This window comes from Kogia breviceps, chromosome 11 (genome assembly GCF_026419965.1).
Source record: "Kogia breviceps isolate mKogBre1 chromosome 11, mKogBre1 haplotype 1, whole genome shotgun sequence".
NCBI lineage: Eukaryota > Metazoa > Chordata > Mammalia > Artiodactyla > Physeteridae > Kogia > Kogia breviceps.
In genome coordinates, this window is record NC_081320.1 from 8,798,688 (window position 1) to 8,812,485 (window position 13,798).

Consider the following 13,798-nt stretch of genomic DNA (forward strand, 5'->3'; position numbering starts at 1 on the left):
GAAGACATTTATCATTAGAATTTCCCTTAGCTTTGCGGGTCTGTTCTTCCTGTGATTCTAGGAGTAAAACTTGAGCTCTGCAAAAACATCAGTAAGCTGGACTCTGTCGCTAGATTATACAGCTTAACTCGACAGGGGCCGTCTGTTCTGTAGAACCAGAAGCTAATAAGAAATTAGTGATTACTGCAGTAAAATTTAACCTTGTCCCTGAACTTATGAAATAACACAGGTTGTGGCAGTGATTAGTAACAGAGTATTTATACCTAAAAGTTACCCTTTTGTGCAAAATGTCAGTTTAAGTGACCTAACCCCAGGATCCGTTGAGAACGATCTGACCCAGTTAGAAGCAATGTCAAGTGGAGTAATGGCTGATACACTTGAGTCTCCCCTGAGGGGAATCAGCCTGAGGTACTTTGGTGCTGATGTCCTGGCACCCCAGGACAGGAATTAACCCTGGTCTAGTGGCTAGGGATTATTCTTCTAGACCTTTTTCAGGCTTAGTTGACTGATCAGAGGTTTTAAAGTAAATGAGGCTAAAAAATCCAAATTATGAAAAACCCTAATTTCTACATATGCTGAGATTTTGTGAGAATGGACAGTCATGCTATCATTCTTACGATCATAAATTTTAAAACCCAGCTTCTAAGCATTATCTTAGTGAAACCATTTCATAGGTGGCTGTCACCAAATCTGCCCTGTTTATTCTCCTCGATGCCTGAGGTCGGTATTTTTAAGACAGATCGTACGTACATGTTAATCCTCCCTCTCATCCCTCTTCCACTGACTTCTGTCGTATTCTGATTTTTTTATGAAATAAGTTGGCCATTAGCAGATTTGACTTTGAAAGTTTGTAAACGACTCCACTTGATGCCCCTGACTTTGCAGGGATGTTGAGTTTGCTGGTAAACCCAGAGCCAGAGCTACCCGCTCTCCGGCCCCCGTTAGGAGGCGGTTAGAGTGGTTGACTCATGTCCTTTCGATGTACAGTTAACAGAGACAGATTAAGCAACGTGCTCTGAATTGTCTTTTGTAACTGGAGAAATCTATATCAACCCTGGTCTTCTCATCTCCTGTATCTAATCTCTTTAAACTCACTGATCTTGTTTTGTGTTTTTCTAAATTCAGGGATAAAAGTTTTGAGTCAGAATCTTTTAGTACATCAGTCAAATTCAGAGTTCAAGACCTTTTTTTTTAATAACCAGAAAGGTGGCCTCTGAATAGAGCCATTTGCTGTCTCCACTCGGTTGTGACAGTAAATGCCCTGTGCCGTCCTGTACTGGACCTGCGCCAGTGACACCTGACGTTCCTGTCACCTAAGAAGCGCTCCCAGCGTGTTGTATGTGATTCCACGTATCTGAAGGAAATAGATGCACACTTTTTAAAAATATTAATAAGGCATATATTATGACTTTCTTTTGGAAGATTTATCTGGTGGAGAAAAAGCATTTATATATCAGTTGGCCAAAAAGCTGATGTTCTAATAGTAAAATCTATGGGTTTAGCTCACATTCGCTTTATCAAAAATCAGTCTTTAAATATTATCAGTATTGTTGGAACATTATATCACCTCCAGGCCAGAAGACCCAAATCCTTAAATGCTGAAGAATTCATTTTCCTGTAAGTAAGTGGTAATAAGCCAGAGGAATGGCTCCGACGTGGTCTGTGCCTGTGTAGCCCCATCCTACCTAACCCCCAAGAGTTGACTTCAAAAAAACCACTGGGAGTGTGGAGCAGAGGGTTACAAGGGCAGAGATCAGGTCTCCCCTTTTCTCCCGGCTTACACGCTGTAGAAGTGGGTCTGTAGACCTCCAGAAGACTGTATTTTAGGTCAGAGATGCCAGGGAATGAGAGATGTCGGACACGGAAAGGACTTCAGGAGCAGGAAAGGCGCAGGGCTCCCTGGTTTAGGATACCAGCTATGTGTTGATTCTTTTGTTTTCTCTTTATCAACGTATGTTTACATAACTTAAATGTAATAATCTAAAATAAGCAAAATGTGTTATAGAATAATTGTACCCCCTGTCAGTCCGCTTGACCAGTGCACTCGGCTCAGGGCCGCGGGGGGCCACCGTGCACACAGCGCCTCCGGGCCCTCAGCACCGGAAAGCCCTCGCCTTGCCCTTGGCTCTCCGCCTCCCCTCCTCCCCCACGCGGGGGCGTGGCCTGAGCAGGACGCGAGCAGCGCTTGCGCCGTAGCGTCCCCGCTGGCTTTCTGTCCTCTCTCGTCCAAGGCATCACCTAAATTAAGTTGGCCCTTACTTACCATTTTATTCAGAAGCCTTAAAAAAGGTTTCTCGGTACAGATCATCTGGTTTAACTTAGGAAAGTATGAGTCAGCAAAAGTACAGTAGTTGTCTGGCGCCTTTCTTCTTAAAAACCAGCCGACTCCACAGCGGTGCAGAGTGAACGTCTGTACAGACGGCCCCCAGCCCCGCGCTTACAGGCCGCTCACACCCGCCCAGCTCCACCACCGCCGCCACCAGAGGGCTGGGTGTCTCTGGCACGGGTGCCGTTGTTCTTTTAAAATGTGGCGTTTTTAAATAACCCTGTCAGTCAGAAGTAGAAGGGCAGACGATTTCTAAAACTGCAGCGTTACTAATAGTCTCGCCCGTAAACGGTGGATTTTTTCACGTCAGTTTGTTATCCCACCTAAAATGCTACTAATGTGGGTTAACCAAACGCTTCGAATTTTTGGCTAGCTCTTACACTAATTCCAAATATACTAACACTTTATTATAGAAAAATTGTGAGGGCTTCCCTGGTGGCGCAGTGGTTGAGAGTCCGCCTGCTGATGTAGGGGACGCGGGTTCGTGCCCCGGTCCGGGAAGATCCCACATGCCGTGGAGCGGCTGGGCCTGTGAGCCATGGCCGCTGAGCCTGTGTGTCTGGAGACTGTGCTCCACATCGGGAGAGGCCACAACAGTGAGAGGCCCGCGTACTGCAAAAAAAAAAAAAAAAAAAAATTGTGAAATATAAAGAAACAAAAGAATGAAAATGACCTTTGACCTCCTACCTTATAAAATGTTTGTAAAGAGCCTCTGTTAAAATTTATCTGTTTAACAGACCTACTAGAGAATGGACTTGAGGATATGGAGAGAGGGGGCAGGGTAAGCTGGGACAAAGTGAGAGTGGTGTGGACAAATATACGCTACCAAACGTAGACTAGATAGCTGGTGGGAAGCAGCCGCATAGCACAGGGAGATCAGCTCGGTGGGGGGGTGGGGGGGGTGCTGGTGGTGCCGTTGGATCTGGAAAGCCTGACCCGTTCTGACCTTTGCACTCTGGTGTGGACCAGCGTGATCTGTGCCTGGCCCCGAGCCCAGCAGAAATTGGTCGCCCCCCAGGGAGTGCAAACTTGGAGGGGCAGAGGAAGAGGGAGGAACCTGAAGGGTGGGGCTGGGGGCAGAGCGCCTGTGGGAACCACACGCCTGAGGGCTGGGGCAGGACGTGCGCCACGGTGGACAATGCCACACACGTACCCATTTTAAGAACATCTGTGTCGACCGGTAAGCGTCGTAAGGTTTTCTATGAAAAGCAAGCTATCGGCTCAGCCTTAAACTGACAGCTTTGCAGCCATCACCAGGAGCCCAGTGGAGACGCGTGATGATTTTTGGAAGAATTCTCGTCAGGGGCCGCTGGGTTCTGTCAGCTGTGTCCCACCGTTCCCCCGGAAGACGTCCTTTTCCTGGACTGTGTCAGCCCAGCTCCTGTCAGAGGCCTCCCAAGCCTGCGACTTGATCTTGGTGGGCAGCACAGAAGCAGCTTTGTAAAAAAAAAGGTTTTTAGGGTCCATGCATCTCCATTGTTCACCAGGCTACTTTATGTGGGCCGTCTCCCCAGTTCATTTCTCCTAGAGATTGCTTCTCTCGGTACATTTTCATGTCTTCTTCATCAGGCTGTGGAAACTCAAAGTAGCCCAGGTGCCGCCCACTTTGCCTTGCCGACAGGAAGGTCAGAGCCAATACATTGTCCTATTTATATATATTCTGTTAAGTTTATCTCTAAATATTTTAGAAGAAATGTACTCTAAATAGATTAATAAAAATATTTAAGTTTTCGCCTAAGATGAACCCTGAGTTCAAGAATAAAGAAGAATATTCATCTCCCCCACTCAGGCTACACCTTAGGCAAATAAAGCGGTCCTGCTATTCTGCCATGGGATCTTGGGGTTTTGTAGGTCACCCAGGAACTTAGCCCTGGTCAGTACACGGTGTCCGTGAGAAAAATGTGTTCAAGGTTTTGAGTAGCAGAACCATTGGCATTTCTAAGTCTGAGACCCTTCAGAATCTCCATATTCTGGAGTCCCACGGGCCGTCTAGCTGCCGGGTGAGACTCACTCACCAGCACGATGACCGCACTCAGTAGCTCCTAAACGGCTAGTCTGTGCCAACAGCTTCATACACCGTATCTGACGCAGGTGTCCCCACCCATTACATACTATTAAACGATGGACCTCAGTTCCTTGTCCTCACTCAGAACAGCAGAGGATAAATCTGCAAGTGCGAGGCTCCTGCACAGTCCTGGAGGTGCTTGGAACGCGGCCCGCCCTCGGGACTGTGGGTTGGTAATGCCTCAGGGGGCCAGATGAGCAAAAGAAGGTGTTGCAGTTGTAGAGAGATCAGTGACTTCTCCTCTCTACGCTGAAACAAAGGGCTGTGTCTGAATGTTCCACCTGTGATTGTCTTTCAGTTCTTTGGAGCTACCATATACCGCCCCTCTGGAAAGTAAACGTCGAAATCTCCCAACCAAGATTCCTCTTCCAACTACCCTGACAAGTGGATCCAAACCACGAAATTCCCAGAAGACAAAAGGTATTTTCATTTTTCATCATACAGTCGCCCTGATGATTCGTTGCGTTGGCAGTTGTGAGTTGACAGTAATCTGTCAGTAGTTACCAGTCACAGAGCGGCTACGGTCGGCTTCTCATTCTCATTAGAAGAGAAGGGGTTCTTTGAAATTGGCCCGAAAGAAAGGAATTATCCTCCATAACAGCCTTCTTTTCTGAATTCTGTACAGGTACAAATAAGTTAGTGGATAACAGGCCACCTGCCCTAGCGAAATTCCTCCCAAATAGTCAAGAACTAGGCAACACCAGTAGCTCAGAAGGTGAAAAAGACTCTCCACCGCCAGAGTGGGATTCCGTGCCCGTTCACAAGCCCGGCAGCTGTAAGTATGGTGACCTGGAGACCACGGGCTCTCCGCACCCACAGCCCACCCGACTCTGGGCTGGAGAACTGCGGGGGGACGGCCGGGGCACGTATTGCTTTAGAAGGAGACCCAGTGTCTGGTCTGCCGGAGCCAGCCCGTAGCAGCCAGCAAAAGCAGCTGTTAAATAGTCTGCTGGTCGTTAGACTGTTGTAGCTTAATCGGCCGTGGTGGGAGTATTTATACCAGAGAAATCAGCAGACGATTCAGAGGGCTAGTCAGCCAGCACCCCAGTGCCGGGTGTAGGGAACGGAATGATCTGTGTAGAGCGGTGAATCATCCAAAGAAAGCCTCAACTCAGCAGCCCTTTACCTGACTAGTTTCTCATACATTTACAGTGTAACTGTTTTTTGTAAAACTGCAGTTTATCCCCAGTTTACCCACATCTTTTCCATAAACCTATGTTAGTTCTCTCACTAGCCTCTTGACCTCCTCGTTCCTCCGGTCAGGCCTGCAGGAAATTGTGAAAGTAGCACTGTCTCCTAGAAGAGGGTGGAGGTCCTCGCCCTCTAGAAATTTAAGACCTGGGACAGAAGATGACAGAGACCAGCACAGTGAGGGCCTGGTGGCAGGGCTCGGGGGTCAGTCCCTTAGGGCTGATTTGTCTACACTCACCGAGGTGTCAGAACGGCCTCCGTTTGGCCCATTTGTGCCAAAGGGAAAATGAGGGTTGCGCACCAGGTTTGAGGTGAAGGAGGCTTAGAGAAGAGGGCGTGGCGAGTTGAATGAGGGCGAGGAGCTCGGAAACTCGGGTGAGGTGTGCGTTAAACACACACCTTCGCAAATACGTACCGGAAGGAGACGCTCTCGGGGTTAGAACCTGCAGCCCCGTAATAGCTGTGAAACTTTCTGGTGCCTTTCAGTACTGTTTTTTTGCCTGAGATGAGAGATATAATCCAAAACCCCTGGTCATTCAAGAAGTGTTGAACAAGTCTCTGGGTTGTCCCGGTGTCCGGGCTGATGCTTTCGAGTCCTTGGGTCCCCTCTGAGGTTTCAGCTGGACACTGGTCCTCAGCTTATACCCGGGGATTGGGGTGGTTCCTGCACAGAGGAAGCTGCATTCCAGTGTAGGGAATAAATACCACATGCCCAGGGAGCCGGTTTCATGGAGTTGTCTGGGGCCCAGTGTAGTAAACGCAAGCCCTGCCGGCATCAGCACCGACACAAGCCCGAGGGGTATCCTGCAGGGAAGAGGGTGTGGGCATCAGGTCAGCAAACCCTGGAGCAGGTGAAGAAGGGGTTCTCCACGTAAGCAAGGGTGAGAGCGGGGCGGGTGGAGACGGGTCGGTGGATAGGTGCCAGGACCATGGGGGAGGGGCAGGGAGAGTCACCGGGGTGGGTGCACGGTGGCGGTGGCGCCGGAGATTGGACAACTCCGCCTTGGGTTCTGGAAGTGAGAGGGGCGGGCCCTCCCACGGAGGGGGAGCAGAGCAGACCGTCCTCACTGTAAAGGCTCGAAAGGCCCGCCAGGAGGGGGCCAAGGGAATAGGCGCCCAGGCGGGCAAAGCCTGCTGGGCAGGGAGGAGAAACGACGGGGACGACCGGCCGGGTGTTGGCCAGGGTAACGGGCGAGTGGGCTGCCGTGCAGACCAGGGGCCCCAGAGGCCGAGCTCGCAGAGGCCGGGTCCCTTCCTCCCACTTCGCATCACCGTAGCTGGAGCAGCACCCAGGTGCGCACCATAGATGTGCGAGGTGGTACCTTTTTCTGATACAAGTTGTATGTTTCCATTCGGTGAGTGCAGAATCAGTAGTGTTTTGTGACACTGAAAGTTTTTCTGTTTAAAATTTTTAAAACAGCTGTGCCTTAAAGGGCAGCAGGAATATCGTAGGAGTCCCTATCCCTGTGAAACAAGGACCGGGAGTAGCACCGCGCCAGGCGCGCCTACGGAGGGCGGGGTCATCCTGGAGGAGCTGGGGGGGTTCCCCTGGGCCCCGCACCTGCGCAGTTCGGACCTGTGTGGACGCGCAGAGGCTTTCGGGTCCCGGCAGAGACCCCACCTGCCCATCCCTGAGGGGCGTGGAGAGGCCTCCTCCCAGCCTGAGGTGTGGGAGGGAGAGGACCGTGCCCTCCGGCAGGGCCTGCAGAACGCAGCCGGGAGGTGGGTTTGTAAATGTGTAAAAATCACATCGGTGATTCCGGGAAAGGCCCGGTGCAGAGAGAGACACGACTTCTCTTTTTTTCTTTAAACAGAACACGTATGACAGCTGTAGGTTTTTCTTGTTAGAAGCACTTGAGTCCTGCATAGCACCAGCTAGAACACCAGAAGTAACCGAAACTGAAGGGTAAAAATCCAAGTATCACATTGAGACCCTTTGTTTTTAACTTCCAGCTACCGATAGTCTTTATAAACTCTCTCTGCAAACCCTCAACGCAGACGTCTTCCTAAAACAACGGCAGACCTCGCCGCCGCCCAGCTCCCCGTCGCCGCCCGCCGCGCCCTGCCCGTTCACGCCCCGGGGCAGCTACAGCGGCATCGTCAACGGCAGCCCCGGCAGGTAGGCCCGCGGCCCCCGCCTGTGCCGCGCTCGCCCACTAACCCGGTGCTGCTCCCCGTGGGTGGGGATCCTCGGTGGCTGCAGACGGCCGTCCCTTCTCGCCTCTTCCCTCGGTGGGCTCAGCGCCCTCCCCGCGGCACCGCCTTCCCACCGGTCACCTGTGCCCGAGGGCACCAGGGTCACGCTCTAGGCCAGGAGCCAGGAGCATACTCAGCGCGGACTGAAGACCCACAGCAACTGCACTGTGGGCAAGGAAATGGGTCTGCGGGTCGTTCCCTCCGACCTGTGGCGGGTGAGCGCAGCAGCGCAAGGGCGGGACCTGGAGGAGGTAGGAGCCGAGCAGGGAGGGCTCCTGCCAGGCAGCGACAGCGACCCCGATGGTGATGACACTCGAGCAGGGGCCGCCTGTTCCCGCACACGCGGCGGCGCCCAGCCCGTCCCACGGCCGCCCTGCCCGTGTGGGAGGAGGCGGGAGGCGCCGGGGCCCTCGCACGGGGGCTGCTCACCCGCCCACACGCTCCGCTCTGTCCTGCTGCCCGGCCTTCCCTCCAGGACAGGGCTGCCTCCTCTCCCGGCCCCTGCCTCTCTCCCGCACCTGGAATTTTACCTTTCTCCCACGTTCCTTCCCCCTCCCACCCCGTCCCCCCAGGCTACACGGCCTCAGGCCGCAGAGCATTCCCTGAGGCCTGGCCAGGCCCTGTGGGCTGCCCAGGGCTGTCCCCGGCCCCCTCGCAGGCCCTGGGACACGTGCCCCGGGGGGCCTCCGCGGTGGGGGGGGGGGGCATTGCCCACGAGGACTGAGCTGTTCTCTCCTTGCTTCTTCCCTCAAGCGACTCTAAAACAAAGCAGTCAAATGGAAGCAAACACAAACTGACAAAAGCAGCCTCGCTCCCGGGCAAGAATGGCAACCCCACTTTCGCTGCAGTCACGGCCGGGTACGACAAGAGCCCAGGTGAGTGGTTGGCACTAGGAGACGGGGCACCGCTGGGCCTCGGGCCTGGTGGGGGTACCTGCAGCCCGGCTGCTTCCATTGATTCAGAGCCCATTGTTACAGGTGGGAACGGCTTTGCTAAGGTTTCTTCAAGCAAAACAGACTTTTCCAGCAGCCTTGGTGTGTCACACACTCCCGTTGACAGCGATGGCTCAGACAGGTGCGTGTGGCCCTTCTTACCAGGGGAGGGCAGGAGGGTTTCCCAGGCCAGTTTAGCATCTTCTATCGTATGTGTGCTTCGAGGCGTTTGCCCCTAGGTGACAAGCAGGTGTTTGTCGGAGGCGGTCAGGAGCCTCTCTGTTGGGTGGGGCGGAGCCCCGAGTCCGTGCTCCCACCGGGCTCCCTGACGGGAGGAGGGGCCGCGACACGTCCCGCCCCAGCGGAGCAGGAGACAGACGTGCGTTCCGCCTCCTGAGTCTCTTCTGATCCTCCTCCGTTATCATGGTTGTTGTGAAAAGGATGTGATCCGATCATTAGAAGTAGAAGAACAAAAATGCACTCGAGAGGAAGGACACGGAACAAATTCTAGGCGGTTTATTGTAAATTATTGGACAGGCCGCTTCTTTGACCCGCGGCGGCCACAGCGGCCTGCTGGCGTGCAGCGACTGTCTCGGCTCATTTTCCCAGATAAATAACAACGACAATAAGATTATAACTGTCAGTAAGTAGAGTCCCGGTTTTACCTGCTTGACACGAAAAGGAAATTAATCCTAGATTTGAAACAATTTTTTAATAAATCTTCCATCACCGAAAGGAAAACAAGGAAGAAACGCCTCTTTTCTCTGCATGACGCTTGCTCTGAGCCAGGCCGTCAGCTCGCGACAGGGTAGCCTGGGCTCTGAACTTCTCCATGCCTCCCTCCTTTGTGTTATGGAAGGTGTTTCCAGTCCCCACTTCTGCCTGTAATACGTGAGCCCCCAGCTGAAGCAGCGCCTCCTGTGTTTGAAGCCGTGCGTGATGGATCTGTCTCCACTAACCATCACATTTTTGTGTGTTTCATTTTCCTTTTATAACGTTCAGCTCGGGTTTGTGGAGTCCCGTCAGCAACCCCAGCAGCCCTGACTTCACACCCCTCAATTCGTTCTCGGCCTTTGGAAACTCTTTTAACCTAACTGGTGGTGAGTGTTTAACACTAGACCCATGACTAATGAGCCTGTGGACAAGGACGGAGGGAGGATAAGGTCCACTTTCATGTGTGGAGGAAAGTACGATGGTCATTTAGTGGGCATTTTTAAAGGATGCATTTCCCTGTATCAGTGCGGTCAGGTGGCAGCAGATGGGCCGACTTCAGGGAAGTGGGTCTGTCCGTGCTCTCCTGGACGGGGTCTGGCACAGCCGCCCAGGTGCGAGGAGGCCCAGCGAGAGGCCCTCAGAAGGGTCCCCTGTCCACTCGGCACCCCAGCCCAAAGGTGCGGTGGTCTGCTCGACGCCCTGCGGGTCCCAGCTGGCTTGTGTTCCGCAGAACTGACTTAAGAGCTGCAAGAGAGGAGTCTGCGTCTGAGATGTGACCCCTGGCTGTGCTGGGGCTCTTTATTTTTCTTGCTGTCCGGAATTAGGGGCAACTGTGTGAATTTCACATTAGCTGTGATCGTGATGTTTGCACTTGACCGTCTAGCGATAGGTGTGGGTGAGGTATTCAGACCGCGTTCTGGGGTCTGGAGAACAGCCCCCCGCACCCTGTTTTCCCCGAACGTGGTGGGAGCTGATGGAGGGGATGGGATGGCTCCGCGTGAGCAGCGGCGGGATGCGGACCCCTGCGGGGGCGCCCCATCTGCCCACGGAGCACGGCCACATCCAGCACCGACTTGCCTTTGCTTCCTCACCTCCAGAAGTTTTCAGCAAGCTCGGGTTATCGCGATCGTGCAATCAGGCCTCACAGAGGAGCTGGAATGAGCTGAGCGGTGGCCCCTCATACCTCTGGGACTCTCCAGCCACCGAGCCCAGCCCTTCTTGGCCAGCCAGTTCCGGTTCCCCGACCCACACGGCCACAGTGAGTACTGGGCTTGGGCCCCGCCCTCTCACACGTCATGCTGCTGTCGCTGTCCCTTGGGTGGTGCCGACAGATATAAATGACAAACAGCAGCTCGGAAGGCGTGGGTTAGCACTTTCACCATCTCTGCTGCTGTGGCTTCATTTCTGCCAAAGCGACCGTCACTCTTCAGAGCCGTGACGGTCAAGAAGTTAGTTACCGGAGGAACAGCCGAGCAGCTGGGCGTTGACATCTGAATCCTCTCACTTCAGCCTCTCCCGACTGAATTAGACCACGGGGTGGCTGGTGGCCCGTCTCAGGTCCCACCACCTCCAGAGTCAGACGGTGCCGGAGCTCAGCATATGCCTGACCCCGAGAAGCACCCGTGTCTCGGCTTGAGCCATGCATTTGAAACAGCCGGGGGGATCTTGCACACTTTTCTAGAGTGCGTCTGTTTGCTTCTCAGCTAGACTGTTCTGCAAAGATCATGCTCCAAAAAAGTGTTCTTACCAAGGAAAATGATTACTGGTTTCGGCTTTTACAAAATCGTGACAGACAAATACGACCCCACTGTGATTACTTCTTCATCCTCAGGAAAACTAAATTAATTAGATGTGCACGGTTTAATGGTAGATATTTTAGCTTCATAGATTCCAAAGTTTGTCTTCACTTGTAATCATTCTGTCCTCAGTTTTACAGTCATCTTAACCATTCTTTAAAACGGGGTCAGTCACGGGGAGGGGTAGGGTTAAGCTGGGATGAAGTGAGAGAGAGGCATGGACATATATACACCACCAAATGTAAAATAGCTAGCTAGTGGGAAGCAGCCGCACGGCACAGGGAGATCAGCTCGGTGCTCTGTGACCACCCAGAGGGGTGGGATAGGGAGGGTGGGAGGGAGGGAGACGCAAGAGGGAGGAGATACGGGGATATATGTATATGTATAACTGATTCACTTTGTTATACAGCAGAAACTAACACACCATTGTAAAGCAATTATACTCCAATAAGGATGTAAAGAAGAAAACAAAAAACGGGGTCGGTACCTGTTGAGACTTTGCAGGCCGTTATTTCTGGTGCAGCGTGTCCAGCTCCGCCCTGGGTGCACAGGTGGCAGGGCCGGCTCCTAAACACACCGGTGAGGCCGTGTCCCCCACAACTTCAGCCGCAGAAGCGGGCGGCTGGACTCGGCTCCCCCCGGCTGTAGCTTGCCGCCCGTTCTTTAAAGCATCAGAACCATCCGCCCAGACTTTGAGGTGGCTGCATGTATAAAACATTTGTTTTAAAATAACTAAAATGAAAGAACCGTGCGGTCTAGCCCATTTTTAGCGTAAACGTCGCCGCTTTACCACCTGTCTGTCTCCCTTGAGCCTGACGCTCCCCTTTTTTGTTTTGTTTCGTCAGCCGATCCTTGGCAACACCAGCAGCCTGTGGTCCTCCACTCCGTTCAGCAGCTCCATCTGGTCCAGCAGCCTGCACAGCACCCTCCCCTTCACCAGCCCTGCCAACGCGCTGCCAAGCATCGGCCTCATGGGCCCCGAAAGCCCCTCCGCTCCTCACACACCCTCCGCCGCCAGCCCCGCCGACGACCTGGGCCAGACGTACAACCCGTGGCGGATATGGAGCCCCACCATCGGAAGGAGGAGCTCTGACCCCTGGTCTAATGCACACTTCCCTCATGAGAATTGAAGTTAGGCAAAAAAAAAAAAAAAGAAAAAAGAAAAGAAAAAAAGTGGGGGCCCCTCGTCTAGATCATGATATGCCCATTTTCGAGACCTCTTTTTAAGGCTCTTTCTTACCACTGGAGCTTCCAACTCCCCACCCTCCTCATTTTTGCAAAGCAGACTCAAGCAGGGCAGACTTGTACCACTTGCTTCTTTCAGATCTTTCTTGCAATTATGATAATATGAGATTTGCTGTTGTGCTTTTAGAGAAAAGTCTGGACTCAGCCACAAACTCTAATAAGACCTGTACATCTGAAAACCTTAACTGTTATCAAGTTTCCACCACTTGTCTTCTTCCATTCTTTATTTATCTGTATGAACACAAATTTGACATTACAGCTAAGGAAATAACTTGAGTTGATTCAGAAGTCCTGGCATGTGACAATTTTATTAAATTACCAAGTTTGGTTTTTAATAATTTCACAATATTATGCGCCAAGATCTAATTTTAAAAATGTATGAGAGGGCTTCCCTGGTGGCGCAGTGGTTGCGAGTCCGCCTGCCGATGCGGGGGACACGGGATCGTGCCCCGGTCCGGGAAGATCCCACATGCCGCAGAGCGGCTGGGCCCGTGAGCCATGGCCGCTGAGCCTGTGCGTCTGGAGCCTGTGCTCTGCAAAGGGAGAGGCCACAACAGTGAGAGGCCCGCGTACCGCAAAAAAAAAAAAAAAAAAAAGTTTGAGGACTTTGTGCTGAAAAATAGAGTATTTTTTTAAAATAAGGCTGTCTCGGCTTAAAAGCAGATTACAGAAATGTAAGTCAACTTTAAGAACAGTGAGTGAATGTAAAAACATTCGGTTGAGACCATATGCATTTTCTGTGCTGTTTGTACTTGAGGTATGTAACATTTGTATACCTGAATTTATTTTAAAGATAAACTGAAATGCACATAGCCAAGTCTTGAGATACAAGATTGAATGTGTATTTCTTAAAAATACAACTTTGTGTTGTACTTTGAAATAAATGCTTTTTTCAAAAGCCTTGAATTGTTGTGTCTTTTTTTTTTTTTTTTACACACAAGATGCATGTATTTAGATTTTCTCACACCAAAGTAAGCCATTCTGTCATTGCCTTATCCTGTGGAGTTGAACTTACCGTGGCTAGAAGCACTGTGGTCTAATTAAATTCTGATTATTTCCGTCGTATTCCCTAAAGACCCTTGATAGGGACTTCCCTGGTGGCACAATGGTTAAGAATCCACCTGCCAATGCAGGGGACACGGGTTCGAGCCCTGGTCTGGGAAGATCCCACATGCCGCGGAGTAACTAAACCCATGCACCGCAACTACTGAGCCCGTGCACCACAACTACCGAAGCCTGCATGCCCTAGAGCCTGTGCACAACTGCTGAGCCCACGCTGGAACTACTGAAGCCCACGTGCACTAGGGCCTACCTGCCGCAACTACTGAGCCCA

The 13,798-nt window shown here is 52.1% G+C and overlaps 1 protein-coding gene across 4 annotated transcripts in view; it reads left to right on the forward strand.

Moving 5' to 3' along the window:
- Window positions 1-13,295, forward strand: part of TMEM131 (transmembrane protein 131) — a 189,768-nt gene extending 176,473 nt beyond the window's left edge. For 3 of the 4 annotated variants that reach the window (XM_059078456.2, XM_059078457.2, XM_067007150.1), the window contains 8 exons: window positions 4,690-4,811; window positions 5,017-5,166; window positions 7,536-7,701; window positions 8,532-8,653; window positions 8,756-8,852; window positions 9,713-9,810; window positions 10,522-10,682; window positions 12,066-13,295. In XM_059078456.2, the coding sequence (XP_058934439.1) occupies window positions 4,690-4,811; window positions 5,017-5,166; window positions 7,536-7,701; window positions 8,532-8,653; window positions 8,756-8,852; window positions 9,713-9,810; window positions 10,522-10,682; window positions 12,066-12,350 (1,201 nt within the window). In that variant the 3' untranslated portion in view covers window positions 12,351-13,295. The remainder of the gene's footprint in view (window positions 1-4,689; window positions 4,812-5,016; window positions 5,167-7,535; window positions 7,702-8,531; window positions 8,654-8,755; window positions 8,853-9,712; window positions 9,811-10,521; window positions 10,683-12,065) is intronic. The other variant, XM_067007149.1, reaches the window with a different exon arrangement.
- The last annotated feature ends 503 nt before the right edge of the window (window positions 13,296-13,798 follow it).